Consider the following 22,920-nt stretch of genomic DNA (forward strand, 5'->3'; position numbering starts at 1 on the left):
TAAGTCAGGCACCCAGAGCCCAGGGGAGCCTCCATCGGCACCACAAAGGCACAGCCATCAGTCAGTGCTGATTGACTCAAGTCTCCAGAACACAAGATGGGGAGAGCTGGGTGGACCTGAGATATTACCTTTTCCAGCCCCCTTCTACAGCTGATGAGGAAACTGAGGCTCAGAGAGGTGAAGTCTCATGACCACAAGCAGGGTTGAACTCCTGGACACACCTCAAGCTTCCTTGACCTGTTCCTGGCAACTCCTCTCATTTTTCGTTTCTTCTAAAATTAATCTCTTTCCAACACAGCACTTCAAGTTCCCCTGGAACTTCATCGGTCCATCGGTGTCCCCTGGTCTGGAAGAGCACCGGCCACTTGCCAAGGCCCCCACCACTCTGCTGCCATCACAACCACCATCACCACCATTACGAGAAAAACTTGAGACTGATGGCTCCCAAAGCTTGGAAGGAGCTGTGAGACCAAAGAATGACTCGAACAAGTCCAGCTTGGTGAGTAGGTGAGTTTATTGGGACTTACACACAGGTCAATCCTGGGCGGCGACAGGACAGCTCTAGAGATTTGTGCTTCCTCCCAATGCTAAACTGCTTTCATGCTAATTTTCTGAGTGTTTACTTACCGGGTAAGAGCGATGGGACTGTTTTCATTGGTTGGTTCTCAGATACTCTCTGGGAAGTTTGGGGGACACCTGCTCCTCAGCTGGGGATTGTAGCCATGGCCTACCACCTGCCTTTCAGGGTTCAAGCAGGGGACATGCACCCTTTAGTAACCTGGAGGGGACCCATCACATGACAACCACCCCACCATCATCAAGAAGCCACTGGCTGACTGTGATACACCCCCAGAAGGACAAGGGAGAGTGGATGCTGGAAAGACAGAGCGAGAGACCATCACCAGGGAAAGACTTCATTCTTGGAAGGACATCAAACCTGGGGGCGGGTCGGTAGTGGAGCTGCTGTTTCTTCTCCTGTATCCAACAGCTCTAACTCTGGTTTTCTCCATTTTCAGCTCTTTCTTTTCCTGGCCTTCTCATTGCTGGTTCCTGCAAGCTCCCCCTCTATTCTTCCCGCAATATATTCTTCAGTCCAAAGTAAACCACTTCTTCCCGTTCCCCACACTCTCCAGTCCCCTCTCCTCCCTTACTGCAGGCTCCAGTGTTCCTGCCTTCTCCTTGGTGCACTTGCCATCTGCATTAACCCCTCCCTTGCTGTGCTCAGCTACACAAATGCCAAAGTCACTAACACTCAGTTCCATAAACTTTACCTCACCCTCCTTATCCCCCTAATGAAATGTCTGCATTTTGGCCAGGCGCGGTGGCTCACGCCTGTAATCCCAGCACTTTGGGAGGCCGAGGTGGGCAGATCACGAGGTCAGGAGATGGAGACCATCGTGGCTAACACAGTGAAACCCCGTCTCCAATGAAAATACAAAAAATTAGCCGGGCGTGGTGGCAGGTGCCTGTAGTCCCAGCTACTCGGGAGACTGAGGCAGGAGAATGGTGTGAACCCAGGAGGCGGAGCTTGCAGTGAGCCGAGATTGAGCCACTGCACTCCATCCTGGGCGATAGAGCGAGACTCCATCTCAAAAAAAAAAAAAAAAAAAAAGTCTGCATTTTGTCCTGGCCTGTGCCCGGCATTTCTGCCCTGGTGGCTGCACTGCTCTGGGGTCATTGGTCTTGGCCTGACTGCAGCATCTCATGGATCTTGGTGAGAAAGTTGAGCTTCCCCTCCAGCTCCTGAGCCCGCTTCTTCAGCTCCTCAGCTGGCTCTGACTTTGCCCCCTCAAGCAAGTGCTTTGACTCATATGCAAGGCTGACCACATCCAGCAGAAGCAAGATGCCTCCAGTGGCTGCACCCACGATCATCGTTCCTCTGCTCATTGCCCGGGCGGGGCCTTCAACAACCCTCTCAACCTGTTCACCGCCTTCAGCTGAGATTCGCCCAATGACCTGCGGGGGTGGGGCATACGCTCCTAACTGAGGGTTGGCTCTGGCTCGTCTGATGGCACGGATGTCCCTCCCAATCCCTTGTGTGACTTGGTACCAATTGTCAACTAAGGTAAGAACACTGGGTGTGTTCCCACCCACAAACTCCTTCATCACCTTTGCTACATTGGTGCCGCTTTGGTCCAAGTTGCGGGCTTGGGCTCGTGCCCGCAATTTGTTTACTAGTTCTACCACACTGCTGGTAATCCCAGCCACAGCAGCTGCTGCTCCCAGACCCATGCCAGTGTCCAAGAGCACAAAACTGATTCCTTCTGTGAAGGGTGCCAGACCCAGGCCGAGGAGGGTCAGGATGCCAGAGGTAGTGCCAACAGAGTTGGACACCACATTGGCGATGGTGGTGCCTCTGTGGACCTGCTCAACCTCCTCTGCAAGGGCACGGAGCTTCCTTATGTGATCCTCAAGCTCCCTTTTCAACCGAGGAAACTCTTTCAAAAACCACTGCCTGTGCTGCTGGTCTTTATCGTGGCGGTTTTTGTCCTTCATGATCATGTGACTTGCAAGCTTGTTCAGAGCTTTACGGAGCTCATCTGCCTCATCCCTGCACAAGGAAAGGTTAAAGGATTAAGAAATGCAGTTTCCCTATCTGTGAAATGAGCTCCATGCGATCTCTATCCTGTGTAAATTGCAGAGCTTTCACTATCGATCAAATAGAAACAAATTTTACAAATGGAAAGAATTTTCTTTCAAACTCAAACACATTTTGTTCATCATAGATATTCCTCAGTACTTATTCCATGTGGAAATAAATATCTTAAAGGCATCTCAGATGCTCTTTCATGGTAGGTGTTTGGTAAACATGCCTCCTCACTCAAGGACAGGTCAACACCGTGACTGCCAAAGTGTTTGGAGAGGGAAAACTCTACAGATGAACAAAGAGCAGTGAGAGTGAGACAAAGAGACCTTATTCCCAGGATGGCAGGAAAGTGAAGCATGAACTTTACCCAAAGAGAGGCCTTCCCTTTGTCCTCAGCTCCTGGGAAGTGATCTCCAGGCCCCTGGAATGTCCTGCCTGGTAGGAAAATCTTTCTTTGCCTGGTGATTTGGCCACGGGACAGTATAGCAATGTGATGGATGATAGGGTTTGGGGCTATTTGGTGTCTTTCCTGACTTCCAGAGGACTTGGGGACTAAAGGTGTGAGATCTCAGGGATGGGCTGGAGACTCTAGCCATGAGGGCAGCTTGTGATCCAGCCCCAGCAGATATTCTGGACACTAAGGCATGGGTTGAGAAAGACTTTCTCCTTGACCAACTCCAGTTGGGCTCTTCAGAGCTTCTTCTCCACTAGGCGCCGACCTTGGCCTTCCACACTCACCCACTGCTTTCTGGACTTGCACCACCTCGGCTCAGCAAGAATCTCCCCAAATCAGTTTAGGGAGGGTCCTCCCCGCTTGCTGTCTGAGCACCCTTTACTATCTGATCATGCTCCTCACCCCCACCACTGGTGGTTGAGGGTCTGACCTGCCTTTAGCGAGAATCCTGTTAGGCCAGTTTAGCAGGAACCCCCTACTCTGGCGTCTCCTGTCAGTCCTGTTCCATCTCCCGCCCCCACCCTGGTGTTGGCTGTGACTCCCCCTCTGTCTTTACTGTATTCAGAACTGGGCTCAGTCTCCCTCCCCTGTAACAACAATCCTGAAATAAAGACTTCCTTCCTGATGTAATTTGATTCACAGGAATTTTTTCTTAACTGGGTGAGCTTCCCTGGTTGGCAACATACCGTGTGTTTTGTCCCACATTCACACAGGAGAACACAGCCTCCTGAGGACAATGAAGATTCACACCTGAAATCCTCCCAGACTCTGCCCTGTGTGTCTTTTCCTTAGGCTGATTTTAATCTGTGTTCTTTCCCTGTGATAAACCACAATCGTGCAATAGCAGTTCTCAGTGAGTTACGTGAGTCCTTCTAGTGAATTATAAAATCTAAGGATGATTTTAGGAATCCCCATAGATTTGCAGGTGGTGTCAAAGGTAAGGGTGCCCTCAGACATTGCAGTCTGGCTATCTCTGAGTACTTTGAATTCAAACAAAAACAAAACCTCAGAAAGACAGGAGATCACTTTGCCTGGCATCTGCTCCCTTCCAATGCCTCATGCCCTTTCACCTGGCTGAAGGCTACTGGGTGCGGCCACTGCCCCAGCTGACTGGAGTGGGACATCTGGCTATTCATTCTGGCTCCACATGGACGCTCCAGCCACCTTACTGCCTCCTGACCTACCACAGCACCCCCAACCTTCCAGGTCTCACTCGCAGGTGTCACCAGCCTAACTGATGCCTTAGCAGTGACAGCTTCACCTGTGTGCACACCAAGGCCATGTGCAATTTTATGGAACCACTAGAAGACTCAAGACACTTTCAGAACCACCTATATAAATTGCTAATGCTGAAAAGACCTGAATTTGGACAAGATGGTAGAGGAAGTGTTTTCCTCCTCGGTTGGGACGTTGTGAGTCTGCTCAGTACCCCTGAAATTACACAAATTGACAGCAACTCATTCTACTTTGGAAATGGTCACTAAGGCATGCCATGGTAAGGAGCTTCTCTGTGTAGAAGAGAAGAAGGTCTCAAAGGATAGTCCAGAACTCGCCAGTTCTAAGGCATGGGGTGAGAGACACAGGCAACCATGACCCTATATGCCCATGAGTGTTGGGATCATCCAGACAGGGAAGAAATATCCCTCTCCCACTCACATGTCCTCTGCAAGTTCATGACCTCCGTAAGTTTCAAGCCCTTGGTGCCTCTCTTTCCATAACCTAGTCCGTCCCAGCCCTGGTGCCCCAGCCTTCCTGCTTGTCCTACAACCAAGGCTGACTCTTGCTCCATCCTGACTCCAGGCTCTGACACTGGTCCTGGTTTCTCTGGGCCTTTGGGCAGGATCTTAGTCCTTGGTTCCCCACCTTTGACCTGGAGTTGACTCTAAGGCCTTCACCACACTCCTATGACATTGAGTTGCTATTCCTATTGGACAGATGACAGTTCCCAGTCTCCATGACATAAGCCCAGAGCCCAGGAACTAGGCACAGACAGAACCAGGAAGAGACCCAGTGCTGTCCGATCCCACTCCAGCCTCTCAGCATCCTGGACCAGCAGAAGGGTCCTGCCGTGTTTGTGGAATTCCTCAGATGAGAAAAAAGGCCCCAGCCAGCATCCCCAGGAACACATATTGGTTAGGTCAGGATTTTTCTGACTTGTCCCAAAGGAAGTCCTGCTGGGCTCCCATCTTCAAGAAGAAGATCCTTAACCCTGGTCTCTTTCCACCAAGCTTGTAAGATGTTAACATTAACTGTGCACCTACTATGTGTCAGTCATTATGCTAAGCACTTTACATGCATGATCTCATTTTTCTCACAATAAAACTCCATTGATGAAGAAAGGCTGAAAGTGAGAGAGTAACTGGCAAAGTTCCCATCACCAGCAGATGGCAGAAATGACCCTGTCCCTGTGGGCTTCCTCTCCCCTCAGCCTGAGGCTACTCACTGCCAGCAAAGGACATGGAGGAAATATGCCTCCTGGAGGGCCGAGAAGGTCATCCTCAAGCCCAGCAGAGGGGGCTGCCTGGAGGAGGTGTGCCTGTCAGGGAAAACCAGCCCAGGGGAGATCTGAGTGGCATCGCTGGGGCGCCCCATGGAATTAACCCCATGGAGCTTACCTGGGCAGTTCAGCAGCAGCCACGAATCCATTCCAGGCTTCATCGTCAGTCAGCAGTTGTAGCAGATTCTCTCTGCTCACTTGGTCCTGGAAATACTTAAGGTAATCCTCAATAAAGATACTGCTCTCTAGTTGGAAAGAAGAAAGGATAAGGTTGGAGGATAGTGTAGGGGAGCATAACAGCCATTGCATATTAGGTGGTTACATGTTAATTTTTCCTGGACAACTGTGATGTGGGACATGTTTGATGGAGTCATCAGTGCTATACAGGGATTGTGGGCCCCCAAAATTCATATGCTGAAGCCCTAAACTCGAGTGACTATATTTGAAGATTGGGCCTTTAAGAAAGCAATTAAGACTGAATGAGATCACAAGGGTAGGGCTCTAATCCTATTAGAGGGCTAGTGTCCTATTGTAAGAAGAGAAAGAGAAACAATAAGGCCAGGTAAGCACACAGCGCAAAGGCAGCCGCCGCAAGCCAGCAAGAGAGTCCTCCCAAGACTCCAACCCCTTAATTTAATAAACCATCAAAGACAGAAACCCCAAACCCCACTGGGCCCAACTGGCTCTTCTGAGTCCACCTGCACTTCCATCCCTGAGCCTGTGCTTCTGCCTTGCAGCTGATTTGCTTTTTCTTTGACTCAAATTTTTTCTCTCAATGGAGTCAAAAACCTGGACAAGGCTAAGGTCTGGTCTCTCCTGGATTCGGAGACCTTCCTAAACCCACCAGCACCAATGTGACCAGGAATTTTCCAAAAAAGTAAATCAAAACAGGCAGTTTTATAACTGCAACCAATCAAATAATGTCCTTATTGCAGTTTCATATTTACTCGATAAATACTTGTCTCTGACACTTTTTCATCATAACATGAAGCCTCTTCCAGTTTGGTTTTCTCAATTCATGAATTCCTTCTTATTCAAATAAATGTTACTGTGCCTCAGATTTTTCTTTGACAAGGGGTATCTGAGATCATGGGAATGAGGCCCTGCCTGAGGCAGTCATCCCTGGTCAGCAGGTGCTTGTGATGGGCAGTGCAGGGTGGGTGCCCTAACACAGATGAGGGGACTGGGTGGCTTCCACCTGGAATCAACAGGGGATAGATAGAGAAGATAGAGGGGATGCAAACTAATTCTTAGGGAGGCCCTACTGTGTGGCAGGCTTTGGCCAGGCCAGGTACCCTTATAATATTTGATCTTCATGACAACATGGGGAAATATTATTTTCATGGTACACGAGAGTGGAGGTAAGGAGTTCCAGGTCACACGGAAGGGACGTGGAAAAGGCCAGACCGGGGTCCATTTAAGTTGGAAGCTGGGTCAAGCATGATACATTCCCATAGGGCCACTCAGAACAGAGGGGCTGGTGCAGGGCAAGAGCTGGAGGGAGGGGACCAGCCTGTGCTGGAAAAAACCCAGGGTCAGCAGGGAGAAGAGCGGTAGATAAGAGATCAGGGCTGCAGGTCAACCTCCTCTCCCACCCCTCCCCTCCTCCTGGACCCTGCTCTTCCCCCACTCCCCTCCCCTGCTCGTTCCACTTCCTCATGGCTGTCCTGCCCCACTTGAGTCATCTGCTGGGTGCCAGGGTAGGGAGGAAGTGGGCACCTGGGCCGTGTCACCCTGAGGAGAGGTCAGGATGCAGTTGACCCCACAGACCCCTGAGTCAGGGGACTCCACGTGACCTCTCTTGAGCTCTGGGCAGATTCATCGGCCTCCTTCTCCATCTGGGTTCTTCTGGGGCTCACTCAGCTGTGGAGGTGCCACCCTCCGTTCTAGGTGCGAGTAGGAACTAGCCAGGAAAGAGGAAGCGAGCCTACCTGGGTTCATGGTGCCAGCGGCTGGGTTACCGAGGGGCTTTCCTTGGAGCTCTCCAGTCACTGTCCAGACTGGAAGGTTTTCCTTAACCCTTGAGAAGGAGAAAACAAATTGTGGGATCGAATGTGAGCCTCCTGTGTACAGAGGGAGGCTGGTGGTGGCTGGGTCTTTGCAGATCCCTCTGTGGTAGCAGCAAATTTCCAGAGTGTTTCTCTATCTCCTGGGGCCCTGCCAGCTGGTATTTACAGAAACTCACCTCGTTCCAGCTTCCTCTTCCCTCACTCTCACACCAAGGCAGGGTCCTCTTGTCCTGTAGGGGTATGAGGAGAAGATAATCAGAGGAGGGGCAGCCATCTGATCATTACAGAAACTACAGAGTCTATACACAGGAATAGAGATGGGAGGGAACATTCTGACAATGACCTGGGCCTGGGAACATGTGTGATAACTAGTTGATGATAGCCAGTGTGTATTGTGTGTCTGTGATGTGCACGGCCTCTGACATGTGTCTCATTCGATGATCACACACAGGACAGGAGATGGGTACCACTTTTCCATTTGAACACAGAGGAATCCACAAAAGTTAGGGAACTTACGGGTGTTTTCACAATAGTGCTAGAGCCAGGACTTCTGCTTCAATCCCATGTCTTCAATGACTGTGCTCTACTCCCTTAAATATACAATATTGAGTCATGTATACACGCTCATGGTAAATGACTCCTCATTGCAAATCCATGTCTCACACTCTGTGCTCAACTCTTTGTCTTGGTGAACTCACTGGTGCTGCAGTGGATAGCCTGTGTCCCCGTTGCTTCTCTAAGATTCTTTGTCCCACAAAGACCTGGATCCTGCTAGATGCCAGCCCAGCCCCTGCTGTGGCTGCCGAGCCCTGCTGGCGCTGCCCTGTTCCCTCTGCTGTCCTCCCCTAGCTGATGGACCTTAGGGTGTTTCTAATTCTTCATATAAATTATGCTACAAAGAATATCCTCCCTCACGTAAAACTGCTCACATTTGAGATTATTTCCTTAAGATACTTTTAAGAGTAGAATGACTAGGTCAAAAGCTATTAACATCTCAAAAGTTTTTATACCTAGAGCCACTCTGTATGAAAACTGTACCAATTCACACTCAAACTAACAGGATATGAAGGTGTCCATTCTTTCAGTCTTACTGGCTCTCAGTAGTCTTTTCTTCAGGAAAACAAAACAAAACAAAAAACAAAACATTATTCCTTGAGACAAGGTCTCACTCCTAGTATGCAGCCCAGGCTGCTGGCAAAATCCTGGCCTTAGGGGATCCTCCCACCCTGCCCTCTAAAGTGCTGGATTACAAACATGAGCCACCACACCCGGCCTGAATAAATGCTGATCTTTATATAGAGGAAAGTTCTTCACATTCTGCTCCTGATTATCTTACCTTGGGAGGTGAGGGAAAATAGCAAATGTTAATCATATTAATCATCTTTAGGCACTGTTTTAAGAAGACAGAAGAGCATTTATCAACCTCCCCTCCTGAGATCAAACTACAGCCATAGTCAAGGCACTTACAGGTATAATGGCACTTAATGTTAATGTGGGCAAACATTGGTGGATTTTGCACCACTAATTGCTCTAAGATGTTATAAATAGTAACTCACAGAACTCTTCCAAGAACCTAGGAAGTGTGTACCATTGGTATTTCCATTTTCAGGTAAGAAAACTGAAACAGATGTTCAGTGACTTGCCCAAGCTCAGAATCTACTACGTGGTAAAGACTGGGTTCCCACCCAGACAGACGGACTCAAGAACTCACGCACTGCCTCTGCACCCTCTGCTGCCAATGAAAATTTAAATGAGGGCAACAGGAAATCAGAGACGCCAAGAGATGTTGGAAAACAGAACTGGCTGAAGAAATGATAACTGAATAAAGAGGGGTGAAGGGAGCTGTGAACCACAGCAACGCCGAGAGGGCATCCAGCCAGGCAGAGTGGTCTACTAGGCAGAGCCTCAGAGAGGGGAGGAGTTCACCAGGCCCACGTGCCATATGGGATTCATGCCAGCCTTGAGTCTACACCAGTGAAAAAAATCAGAGAGTTCATGACTGAAGCAATATGCCCCAGAAATAATATCTTTGTATTCTGACACTTCAGTGGGTTCCCATTCAATCACCCTACAGGGAAGACTGCCAGTAGACCTGCCCCCCACCCCGTTCAATATGAATAGATCTAGGATCAGAAATTGGAGAAAGGTGAAAGTGGGGAAATAGACCAAGATGACCAAATACAAAAGGAGTCCAGAACAAACAAGTAATTTTTTAAATCTCAAACCCATGTCCTCAGGGAGATTAAAAAATATTTTATTCATAAACTTAAGATATACAGAAAAGAAGAAAAATCAATGAAACAAACAAAAAAAGATTTTCTGGAAACTAAAAGGTGATGATCAAATAAACAAGTCTAGAGAGACCATGTGAAAGAAAGTCACGGAAATCCTCCAGAAAATAAACCAAAACGATGACAGAAGAAAAGGAGCTATATGGGGAATAGAAAAGTTACCAGGCACAGGGTCACAGGGTGTTCTAAGAAAGCTACTTGAGAATGAGCCACCGGGAGGAAGAAAGGGTGTGTGTGTGTGTGTGTGTGTGTGTGTGTGTGTACGTGTTGTGCATCCATGGAGGGCAGGTGGGGATAACCAAGAAAGAAAAAGACATGGGATCCAGAAAACAGGAAAATCAACCCAGAGAGAAGGGAATCTGAGGATCACAGTGGGACATGCAGCAGGCCTACAAAACGACCAGTCCAGGATGGAATAAAAAGGGAATGGTTCTGTGGGAAAAGGGGACTCAATAGAATACCTCAAAGGATTCACAGTTTGAGAGAAACTGAGGAAATGATGAAGGCAAGCAGTACAAGGGAGAAAAAAAAACAAAGGCAATTAGAAACATCAGGAAAAAGTAAAGCTGTGCCACAAAACATGTGCAAACATGGTGTACAACTCAGCTCCACAGTAAATAGTATTTAAAACATCACAAAATGTAAACACTCTTGTTTGATTTTTAACTTTGAGAACAGAACAGAGCATATAAATATGAGAACTAAATATACTTGTTACCGATTAGTACAAACTTAAAGCACAAAGGTAGCAGTTGGGATGTGAAGCACTGAACGAAGGAGAAGGAGGATTAATATTGTCATCTTTTAAAGAGGGGAGTCAAGAAATACTAGGTAAAACTGAGAGTATAAGAAAGAAAGTTGTAAGTAAATTGTTTACAGCTACAAAGTTGCTAATGGAGGACATAAAACTGGTAATACAATATTAGGAAAAAGGTGGAGAGGAGAGATAGAGGGAGTGCACAAACAAGACGGAAATGACTAATAATGACACTATAAGTAATAATGATAATACCGATTCAGGCCCATCCCAGTTAGGGGCGGCTCCAAGCATTGCCATTGTTCTTTTCTCACCATGTGTCCCTGCACACTGCCCCGCACACCCACTTCCAGCAGCTGGTCTTTGTTTGCAGACTTTATTTTAACAGCTCAGTGGTTCCCGGGCCCCCTGATGGGGTTCCATCCTCCAGCTCTTATACAAAAGCCCCCTCCTCCAAAGCCACTCGCCTCCCTCTTTCCACTTCCCACCTCTGTTTCAGGATCGAGGCATCCAGATATCTGTCTTCTGGGGCCCCTACGCAGCAAGAGTAAAAGGGGGACCCAGTCCTGGGCAGCAGTTCACCAGGGGAGTAGGCAGAGGGGCATCTGGACACTTCTTGCTGTAAGGGACGGGGTGACGGGAGGGGGGCTTCTCTTCCCCTTCTTCCTGCTTTGTTCACTCTGTGACACCCTAGGCCAGGGGAGCTGTCTCAACACCATCTCATGAGCCATGAGAACCAGGAGGACCAGGAGGGAGAAGAGGAGCAGGAGGGCAGAGAGAGCTGGGGCCTCGGACATGCCCAATACTTGTGAGGAGCTGCATCCAGGATCCCACCCTCCTGGGTCATTGTTGGCCTGGCTCCCACCTTTGTCTGGAGCCTCTGCTGGGGGTTGAGGCTGGATACTGCCCCTCAGGCTTGACTAGGACACAGTGTGTACTCCATGGGTGAACCTGCAGGTTGGTCAATTCCGGTGTCCAACGGAGCGACCTGGAAGAGGAGCCCTCCCTCCCACCTCAGCTCTGAGCCAAGCTCTCCAGATGCAGAGGACAGGGACTCTCAGCAAAGCATCTCCCTCCAAGTGGTTGGGGGGCATCCTCCTTGGGCAGGGAAAGAGGAGTCGAAATGATTTCCTGAGAAATCGTCATTTTCATTTTATTTTTGAGAAACTGTCTTGCTCTGTCACCCAGTCTGGAGTGCTTTGGGGCTATCACAGCTTGCTGTAGCCTAGAGCCCCTGGGCTCAAGTGATCCTCCTGCCTCAGCCTTCCAAGTAGCTGGGACTACAGGCACACGCCACCATGCAGGACTAATTTGTTAATTTTTCATTTCAGAGAGACAGCATCTCCTGTGTTGCCCAAGCTGTCTTGAGCTCCTAGCATCATGTGATTCTCCCGCCTCTGCCTCCCACAGCACTGAATTACAGCCCTCAGCCGTGGCACTGCACCCTTCTGAGGAATCTTCAGTGAAAAGCCACGGTCAAGTTCAAACCCCATAGCAGGGCACACAGGCCCTCTGATGCTCTGGCCCCCACCTTCCTCACCGCTACCTGCCACCACAGTCATCTTAGGTCCAGGCACCCACTGACGCCCTGCTTCGGTGCCTCCTGGAGCCCATCTACTCCTCCCACTCCCATCCCCAGCCTCAGGCCTTCACTCAGCTGCTCCCTCACCCTGGAATGTCCCCCCCACTGTCCCCACCATGTGCAAGTCACCTGTCCTCAGAGACCCACCCAAAGCTGCCTGGTCCATACGGCGGCCCCCAACCCTCCCCAGGCTCCCTGAGCACTCTGCTTTCCAGAGGGAGCTCTACCTGTATGTGGCTCTTTGGGCCTCTGTCTCCCCTTTAGACTCTGAACATTCAATGGGGACCCTGTTGTGTTCCCAGCTGCATCCCCTACGACTGACCCGGATGCCCTCCGCCCTCCCTGGCACAGCCTGGCTGAAATCCCAGGTGCAGGAGGCATTACTTGAACTAAAAGCAACCAGCCTCTGGATGACACGGCCCAGCTTCAGTTTCACTTTCAGTTGAGGAATTGAATTTAATTTTTCTTTCTATCTTGATGGGCATCTCTTTTTGGTGAAGAACAAATAAGACCATGACTCAGATTTCACAGAAATTACCCCCCTGATTTCATGGAATTTTGGCAGCTCTATCAGGTTTTTTAGAGGGGAAAAATCTTAGGCTGGGAGGGGAGGTGACTTGCCCAGAGTCACACAGCGCTTGGAGGGCAGAGGGGAGGCCAACATCTGCCCTTGTGACTCTGATATTGAAGCAAAAGTGGGTGATTTTAATAATCCAACAGTGTCCAGGTTTGATTCTGCTTCTACAAACACAGAGACCTAAGCTCTCACTCCTGTAGTTATACTCACAATTCCACAGTGTGGCTTTTGAATCTCATGATTGCAAAGCTGGCATCATGCCACAGGTACCATTCTGCAATGCGACCTTCTCACTCCCCTGTCTCAGCCATGTTTCCCATTAGGGACACAGCACAGCCTGTTTCTTCTCCATCAGCCCAGAGGTCTGAACAGAGGGACAGAGGTGAGGGCCAGAGACGTGAAGTCCTATGATCTGCCTGCTCAGCCTCCTGACACGGGACCCTGGCAAGTCATTCCCCTCCCAGGGCCTCAGTTTCCCCACAGGGCCTGGCACAAGTAGGTGCTCAGACTCAGGGTGAGTGAGACAACCTCTGAGTTCCTTGTGTCTCAAAAGAAATCTGTTGTTCCCATTGGGCTTCAGCAGCAGCATCCTCTGGCCAGCCTGGGTGTGGCCCGGCCACAAGGACATGCCGGGCTCCAGGTCACCTCCCCTCCTCCACCTTCTTTGATTCCTTCAAATTTCCCAAAGAGATGGGCACCCCCAACACCTACCTTTCTTCTGGGGTCAGCTGGCCATGTCTGAGGGTGTCAGAACCAGAGCTGAGCCCGGGGAGCTTTGTGAACCCATCTGAGCTGTTTTCCCCACCTCTCTCTACAGTTTACGGGCCCAGCAGGAGGGAGGGAGCAATCAGACTCAAGCCTGGGTGCAAATCCCGGCTCTGCCACTGCTTTCCTGTCTGATCTGAACCAGCTGCCTAACCTCTCTGAGCTTATCTACAAAAGCTGAATGATCCTTCCCTTATAGAGCTATTGCAAGAATAAGGACATGGGGGGAGATCACACCATCCCCAACTTACCAAGGGATCTTCCTCTGACAGAGACTGAGCAAGATCCAACTGTTCTGAGCTGTGTGGATCCCACGTCCAGCTGTGCATCTGTGTAATAACCAGACACGTCCTCCGGCCTCCCAGATATACCCTGGAATTCAAAAGGGAAAGTGAAAGTCACAACTTCCCAGCAGCTCATGACCAAGCACAGCAAACACGCTGCTCCCCAGCACCACCTGCAGTCCAGGCCCAGCCTCCTTGCTGCTGCACTTAGAGGAGCAGCCGCAGACCAGACATCCAGGTCCCTCTCATCCAACCCACCCGCCTCACATCCTCAGGATTCAAGGTCTGCTGTGTCAGCTGCCCATGTCTCAGGCAGTGAGAACCAGAGTTGAGCCCGGGGAGTTTTTTGAACCCATCTGAGCTGCTTGCCTCTCCTCCCCCGATCTCTGCAGTTTAAGGGCACAGCAGGTAGGGGAGAGAAGTCAGACTCAAGCCTGGGTGCAAATCCAGGCTCTGCCCCTGTTTTACTGTCTGATCTGAACTAGTTACCTAACCTTTCTGAGCTCAAGAAAGACCTGCCACTGACTGACCGTGGGGCTCTCCAGATTACTCCCCGTCCTTCCGTTCCGCCACATTCCTCAGATGCCTGCCTTACTCCCACACATGCCATCAGCATTAGCCCAGTCCCCCACACATGCTGGGTGGATGCTTATTGCATATTTATTGTAATGCTTCTGAGGTTATGTTTTCTGTTATGTTTTTGATACAGAGTCCTGCTCTGCAGCCCAGGCTGGAGAGCAGTGGCACAATCATAGCTACTTCAAGTGACACAATCAAGCCATCCTCCCACCTCAGCCTCTGAGTAGCTGGGATTACAGGTGCCCGCCACTACACCCAGCTAATTTTTTGTATTTTTAGTAGAGATGGGGTTTCACCATTTTGGCCAGGCTGGTCTTGAACTCCTGACCTCAAGTGATCCACCTGCCTCGGCCTCCCAAAGTGCTGGGATTACAGGTGTGAGCCACCGCGCCCAGCCCATTGTATCCTTCTTATGACTTTGTGTCTTCATAGCTTAGCTCCTACTAATAAATGAGAACATACAATATTTGGTTTTCCATTCCTGAGTTACTTCACTCAGAATAATGGTGTCCAACTTCACCCAGGTTGCTACGGATGCCATTATTTCCTTCCTTTTTATGGCTGAGTAATATTCCATGGCATATACATATATAGGGGTGTGTGTGTGTGTGTATATATATATATATATATATATATATATATACACACACACACATTTTCTTCATCCACTTGTTGGCTGATGAGCATTTAGGTTGGTTCCATATTTTTTCAGTTGCAAATTATGCAGTTATAAACTTGCATGTGCGAGTATCTTTTTTATATAATAACTTTTCTCCTCTGGGTAGATACCCGGTAGTGGGATTACTGGGTCAAATGGTATTCTACTTTTAGTTTTTTAAGGAGTTGCCATACTGTTTTCCATAGTGGTTGTACTAGTTTACATTCCCACCACCAGTGTAAAAGTTTTCCCTTTTCACCATATTCACACCATTTTGGCTAGGCTGGTCTTGAACTCCTGACCTCAAGTGATCCACCTGCTTTGGCCTCCCAAAGTGCTGGGATTACAGGTGTGAGCCACCGCGCCCTTCTATTCTTCTTTGATTTTTAAATTATGGCCATTCTTGCAGGAGTAAGGTGGCAACTTATTGCAGTTTTAATTTGCATTTCTCTGATAATTAGTGATCTTGAGCACTTTTTCATATGTTTTTTGGCCATTTCATTTTGTATATCTTCTTTTGAGAATTGTCTATTCATGTCCTTTGCCCACTTTTTGATGGGATTATTTTTTTTTTCTTGCTGATTGGTTTGAGTTCCTTGTAGAAACTGGATATTAGTCCTTTGTCAAATGCACAGTTTGCAAATATTTTCTCCCACTTTGAGGGTTGTCTGTTTTCTCTGCTGATTATTTATTTTGCTGTGCAGAAGCTTTTTACTTTAATTAGGTCCCATCTCTTTATTTTTGTTTTCGTTGCATTTATTTTGGGGTTCTTGGTCCTGAATTCTTTGCCTAAGCCAATGTCTGGAGGAGTTTTTCTGATGTTATCTTCTAGAATTTTTATGGTTTCAGGTTTTAGATTTAAGTCTTTGATCCATCTTGAGTTGATTTTTGTATGAGGATACTGTTTCATTCTTCTACATGTGGCTTGCCAATTATCCTAGCACCATTTGTTGAATAGGGTCTCCTTTCCGCACTATATGTTTTTCTTTGCTTTGTCAAAGACTAGTTAGCTGAAAGTATTTAGCTTTATTTCTGGGTTCTCTGTTCTGTTCCCTTGATCTATGTGCCTATTTTTATACCAGTACCATTCTGCCATTATGTACCTTTTTTTTTTTTTTTTTTTTTTTTGAGATGGAGTCTCTCTCTGTCACCCAAGCTGGAGTGCAGTGGTGCGATCTTGGCTCGCTGCAAGCTCCACCTCCTGGGTTCATGCTATTCTCCTGCCTCAGCCTCCCGAGTAGCTGGGACTACAGGCACCCGCCACCACACCCGGCTAAATTTTTTTTTTTTTTTTTTTGTATTTTAGTAGAGATGGGGTTTCACTGTGTTAGCCAGGATGGTCTCGATCTCCTGACCTCGTGATCTGCCTGCCTTAGCCTCCCAAGGTGCTGGGATTACAGATGTGAGCCACTGCCCCCAGCCCTTGTACCTTTTAAGTGAACCATTTAGCCCATTTTCATTCAATGTTAGTATTGAGATATAAAGTGCTGTTCTATTCATCAGGCAAGTTGTTGCCTAAATACTTTATTTTTTTCATTGTGTTATTGTTTTATAGGCCCTAAGGCTTATAAACCAATATGCTGTAAGGAGGTTCTATTTTGGTGTATTTCAAGGTTTTGTTTCAAGACTTAGAACTCCGTTTAGCATTTCTTGTAGTACTGGCTTGGTAGTGGCGAATTCTTTCAGCATTTGTTTGTCTGAAAAAGACTTTATCTCTCCTTCATTTATGAAACTTAGTTTTGCTGGATACAAAATTCTTGACTAACAATTATTTTGTTTAAGGAGGCTAACAACAGGACTCCAGTCCCTTCTGGCTTGTATGGTTTCTGCTGATAAATTAGCTGTTAATCTCATAGAGTTTCCTTTACAGGTTACCTTATGCTTTTGTCTCACAGCTCTTAAGATTATTTCCTTCTTCTTGACTTTAGATACCCTGATGACATGTGGCTAGGTGAGGATCATTTTGTGATGAATTTCCCAGATGCTCTTTGAACTTCTTGTATCTGGATATCTAGATCTCTAGCAAGGCCAAGGAAGTTTTCCTCAATTATTCCCTCAAATAAGTTTTCCAAACTTTTAGATTTCTCTTCATCCTCAGCAACACCAATTATTCTTAAATTTGGCCATTTAACATAATCTCAAATTTCTTGGAGGCTTTGCTCATTTTTTAAAATTCTTTTTTCTTTGTCTTTGTCTGATTGGGTTAATTTGAAAGCCATGTCTTCAAGCTCCGAAGTTCTTTCTTCTACTTGTTCTAGTCTATTGTTGAAACTTTCCAGTGCCTTTTGTATTTCTTTCAGTGTGTCTTTCATTTCCAGAAGTTGTGATTGTTTTTTCTTTGTGATATCTATTTCTCTGGAGAATTTTCATCCATATTCTGTATTTTTTAAAATTTCTTTAAGTTGGTTTTCACCTTCCTCTGCTATCTCCTTGAATAGCTTAATAATCAACCTTCTAAATTCTTTATATGGCAATTCAGAGATTTTTTGTTGGCTTGTATCTATTGCTGGGGAGCTAGAAATAGCTTTGGGGGGTGTTATAGAAATATGTTTTGTCATATTACCAGAATTACTTTTCCGGTTCCTTCTCATTTGGGTAGACTATTTCAGTGGAAAGATCTGAAACTCAACTCCTTCTGTTCAGGTTCTTTTGTCCCACGGGTTATTCCTTGATGTGGTACTCTCCTTTTCCTAGGAATAGGGCTTCCTGAGAGCCAGACTGCAGTGATTGTTATTGCTCTTCTGGGTATAGCCACCCACCGGGGCTATACCAGGCTTCGGTTTGGTGCTGGGGAATGTCTGCAAAGAGTCCTGTGATGTGATCATCTTCTGGTCTCCTAGCCATGGATACCAGCACCTACTCTGGTGTAGGTGACAGGCGAGTGAAGTAGACTCCGTGAGAGTCATTGGTTGTAGTTTTCTTTAGTGTGCTGTTTTCTCGAATGCTGGTTATGCTAGCAGTGAAGCTGTCATGTGGAGAGACTGAGGACCTCTGGTTAGTCAGGATGTTGCAGGCAGTGGTATTAGCTCTTGTCTTCTCCTTCCTGGGAATAGGGTTATTCTGTCATGAGTTGCTGTAATGGCCTGAGTTGGTTGGTCTCCAGCCAGGAAGTGGCACTTTCAAGAGAGCACCAGCTGCGGTAGTAGAAGGGAGATACAAGCTTGCCCTAGGTTGACCAGGGTAAGTATTCTAGTTTCTCAGGTGATTGGCAGGGCCATAAAGCTCCCACGAGTTTATGTCTTTTGCGTTCAGCTACCAGGATAAGTAGAGAAATACCATCAGGTGAGGGGCAGGGTTAGCTGGGTCTGAGCTCAGACTTTCCTTAAGCAGGGCTTGCTGCGGCCACTGTGAGGGATGCAGATTGTCCTAAGGCCAATGGGGTTTGTTACAGAGGGGATTATGGCTGCCTCTGCTGTGCCATATAGTTCGCCAGGGAAGTGGGGGATAGCTGGCAGCGAGAGGCCTCACCCAGATCACATGTAGTTGGCAAGGCTGGCCTTGCTCCCGCAGTGCCCCACTAACAATGCCAAGTTTAGATTCAGGCAGCCTGTGCGCAGAACTCAGACCTTGTCCCAGGCCATAAGCTTCTCCACTGAAAAAGCAAGCACGGCTTTCAGGCCTTGCCTCTCCCCATTGGCCCACAGTGTCAGTGGTGGCTCCTGGGCTCATACTTGCAGAAGTTCCTGTTCTCCCCCTGGATTCTGCTCAAGAAAATTCAAGCCCAGTAGAAATTATTAGAAAATCCAGCTGGAAGCTTCTTTCACCCTGTGACCCCTCCCAAATTCTGCTGGCTGCTTTCCCCAAAGGCCTCTGTGAGATACCGCCAGGGATGGTGCCCTGGGCTTGAGCTGGACACTGGGAATGCCTCCAGGACTCTTCCCACTTCTGCTTCTACTTTTACATTTTGCATGGTTCTCTGAATCCATTTCAGCTATGGGTAAGGTTAAATCCCTCTCCTGTAATCTGGATTTTCAGATTCCCCAGGGGCGATGTGTGTTTGGAGGCAGATTTTCCCTCCCTCACACTTTGGGAACTCCCAGTTTTTTGCCTGTCTCATAGAATTGGCAAGGAGCATGCCACTTCTTTCAAAGGATCTGTGAATTCTTTCAGTTTTCCTGGTACATTCCTGTGGCGGTTCTTGGCACACATTATTACCTGATGTGGGTCTCCACGTGCTGTCCTGTCCATCCAAGTGGGAGCTGCATGTTAGCCCTGTCTCCTATCTGCCATCTTCCTCAGACTTCTAACATTAACTTTTAAAAAGCTTGGTGGGAAGAGACCAGGGCCAAAGTTCTCCTTCTTGGAGATGAAAGCCAAGAAGCACTTCCTTTGGGACAAGTCAGAAAAATCCTGACCAAATCAATGTGTGTTCCTGGCGATTCTGGCCCAGGCCTATTTCCTCCCCATCTGAGGAATTGCACAAACACAGCAGAACCCTTCTGCTGGCCCAGGACATGGAGAGGCTGGAGTGAAGTTGATCAGAGCTGGGACGGATCCTGGCTTCTGTCCCTGCACAGCTGTGGGCCTCTAGGATTATGCCTTGGAGACTGGCATCTGGCATCTGGCATCTGTCCAATGGGAATAGTAATTCAATCATATAGGAGGATGGTGAAGGCCTTAGAGTGAACTCCAGGTCAAAGGTGGGGGACCAAGTACCATGATCCTGCCGAAAAGTCCAGATAGACCTGGACCAGGGGCAGAACCAGGGGTCAGGATGGGCATAAGTGGGCCTAATTGGAGGGTAAGTAGGAAGGCTGGGACACCAGGGCCAGGACTAGGGTGAGAGGAGGGAGGCACCAAGGACACCAAACATAAGGAGGTCATTGACTTGCAGAGGACACATGAGTGGGAGAGGGATATTTCTTCCCTCCCTGATTTGATCCCATCAGTGATTGGCATAGTGGGCCGTGAGTGACGGTTTCCCCCACACCAAGCCTGAGAACTGTGAGAACTGTGGAGTTTTTGCCTGCCCTTTGGGACCCTCTTGTGTTCTACATAGAGTAGCCCCTGACCCTGGGAAAGCAGTGTGGCTTAGTGACCACTTCCAGAGTCAGAATGGGTGGCTGCCAATTTGTGTAATTTCAGGGGTTCTGAGGAAACTCATAAGTTGCCAACCAAAGAGGAAAACACTTCGTCTACCATCTTGTCCAAATTCAGGTCTTTTCAGCATTAGCAATTTATATAGATGGTTCTGAAAGTGTCTTGAGTCTTCTAGAGGCTCCATAAAATTGCACATGGCCTTGGCAAGCACAGAGGTGAAGCCATCACTCCTAAGGCATCGATTAGGCTGGTGACATCTGAGAGTGAGACCTGGAAGGTTGGAGGTGCAGGTGGTAGGTCAGGAGGCAGTAAGGTGGCTGGAGAATCCATGTGGACTCTCCAAAACTAATAGCCAGGTCTCCTCCTCCAGTCAACTGGTGCGGTGCTTGGAACCAGTGACCATCAGTCAGAAGGTCAAAGGGCATGAGGCATTGGAAGAGAGCAGATGCCAGGTAAAGTGATCTTGTGTAGGTCTGTTTTTGGTTTTGTTTGAATTCTGAGTACTCAGAGTTACCAAAACTGCAATGTCTGAGGGCACCCTTACCTTTGACACTAACTGCAAATTTAAGGGGATTCCTAAATCCATCCTTAGATTTTATAATTCACTAGAGGAATTCACGTAACTCACTGAAAACTGTTATTGCATGACTGTGGTTTATCACAGGGAAAAAACACAGGTTAAAATCAGCCTAAGGAAGAGACACACAGGGCAGAGTCTAGGAGGGTTTCAGGTGTGAAGCTTCGTTGTCCTCAGGAGGCTGCGTTCTCCTGTGTCAATGTGGGACAAAACACATGGGGTGTTGCCAACCAGGGAAGCTCACCCAGTTAAGGAAACATTCCTGTGAATCACATTAGATCAGGAAGGAAGCCTTTATTCAGGATTGTTGTTACAGGGGAGGGAGACTGAGCCCAGCTCCCAATACAGTAAAGACAGAGGGGGAGTCACAGCCAACACCAGGGTGAGGGGCAGCAGATGGAACAGGACTGACAGGAGGCACCAGAGTCGGGGGTTCATGCTAAACTGGCCTAACAGGATTTTCCCTAAAGGCAGGTCAGACACTCACCCATCAAGGGGCAGGTGAGGAGAGTGATCAGATAGCAAGTGTGCTCAGACAGTAAGAGGGGAGGACCCTCCCTAAACTGACTCAGGGGGATTCTTGCTGAGCCAGGGTGGTGCAGGCCCAGCAAGCATGGGATGGGCATGGAAGGCCAAGGTTGGTGCCTAGAGGAGAAGAGGCTCAGAAGAGCCCAACTGGAGTTTGGTCAAACAGAAAGACTTTCTCAACCCATGCCTTAGTGTCCAGAGTGTTTGCTGGGGCTTGACCACAGGCTGCACTCATGGCTGACCTGGAGTTTCCAGCCCCTCCCTGAGGTCTCACACCATTAGTCCCCAGATCCTCTGGTGGTGAGAAGAGATACCCAATAGCCCCAAACCCCCATCATCCATCACATTTGCTATACTGTCCTGTAGCCAAACCACCAGGGAAACAAAGACATTCCTACCAGGCGGGGCATTCCAGGGGCCTGGAGATCACTTCACAGGGGTAGAGGACAATGGGAAGACCTCTCCTGGGGTAAAGTTAATTCTTCACTGCGCAATTGTAGTGCAGTGAAGATTCTATTCCCAGAGGCCGGGGAAGGTTTGCAATTGCTTTGGTGCAGTGGGGCATGGGTAAACTTGCACTTTAGCTATAACAGCAGACAGAACAACCATAGCACAAATACAGGTAGTCAGTTGTGCAACTGTGTATTGATAGACACAATGACAGCACATCACCAGCTAACCCCACAATATGGCGTGACTACCTGTACAACAATGTCACCAAGCCCTTGGGTTAAGCAATGATACATGGCTGGGTTGGTAGAATAAGTCTCTGCATATGGGTGCCTACCAATCCCCATGGAGATGGAGATGGCTGTGGGCCTGTGTCACCCACCCTTGGCCTTATTTGCCATTCAATTGGACTGGCAGATGCATCTCAGGGCATCCTTAATTGCCACAGTATATAGTTCCCCATTTAGACACAACCCCCAGTAACTGGAAAACGGTAAAAGCTAGAGATTACCAGATATGGGCATACTGGTGGTTCTACCCCTTGGCCATGTTTGCCTCCAAAGTGGCAACTGTAAATGCAGAGCTGCAATTCGTGTGCTGGCTAAACACATAGCTGCAGCCTTCAATGATACTCACCATCGTTTTACTCTTCCCAATCAAGAAACCACCCAGATCAGGCATGTTCCTCTGCAAAATCGTATGACCCAAAATCATATAACTGCTGCCCATGGTGGAGCTTGTGCATTAATTAAAACAAAATGTTGTGTATATAGCCCTCATTACTCTCATAACATAACACAGGCTCTGCTGACATTAGATACCCAGAGTCTAGCCACAGAGTCTTTGTCTTATGATCTTATCACCTCATGGTTTAATCAACTCCCAGACACGTGGAGAAACTTTGTATCTAGTGTAATTGCAATTGCGTTCACAATCCTTTGTTGTGGTTAGTGTTGCTGCTGGGGTGTCTGGCTGCAACGCTCTTCCACAAAACTGGCCCCAGGGAAATCACAGAAAAACAGTGTGATGAGATTGTGAGGGCCATTCAAGGCTATGCAGGTGTGTGGAGAGCATGGTGGGCATGTCCCGTCAGACAGCAATAACTGAAGCATCCCCTAAGAATAACCCTACATTCCTTGGTGAATTTTTGTTCAATGTTCCAAGGTATGGATCCCGGGAATGGCCAATCCAGATGTTTACATCATACTTATGAAGAACTCTGTTCCTTGGATCAGAGGTTGTGCAAGGAACCAAGACCTTTTGTTTTGGGCTAGGTGGAGGTTTC

General features: G+C 48.1%; 1 protein-coding gene across 4 annotated transcripts; it reads right to left on the reverse strand.

Moving 5' to 3' along the window:
* Positions 1-496: 496 nt before the first annotated feature.
* APOL2 (apolipoprotein L2) lies at positions 497-13,956 on the reverse strand. Of its 4 annotated transcripts, XM_016939083.4 has the most exons (6): positions 13,771-13,956; positions 11,391-11,515; positions 7,724-7,777; positions 7,470-7,558; positions 5,657-5,783; positions 497-2,551 (listed from the first exon to the last, which is right to left on the reverse strand). In XM_016939083.4, exons 1-6 carry the CDS (start codon positions 13,846-13,848, stop codon positions 1,675-1,677), a joined length of 1,350 nt encoding a protein of 449 aa, XP_016794572.1. In that variant the 5' UTR covers positions 13,849-13,956; the 3' UTR covers positions 497-1,674. The 4 variants fall into 4 exon arrangements, with proteins under 4 accessions (XP_016794572.1, XP_063663939.1, XP_016794571.1 ...); XM_063807869.1 differs by lacking the exon at positions 11,391-11,515 and having other exon boundaries at positions 13,771-13,947; XM_016939082.4 differs by lacking the exons at positions 11,391-11,515; positions 13,771-13,956 and adding an exon at positions 13,466-13,706.
* Between the last annotated feature and the right edge of the window lie 8,964 nt (positions 13,957-22,920).

The sequence above is a fragment of the Pan troglodytes genome, chromosome 23 (genome assembly GCF_028858775.2).
Source record: "Pan troglodytes isolate AG18354 chromosome 23, NHGRI_mPanTro3-v2.0_pri, whole genome shotgun sequence".
NCBI lineage: Eukaryota > Metazoa > Chordata > Mammalia > Primates > Hominidae > Pan > Pan troglodytes.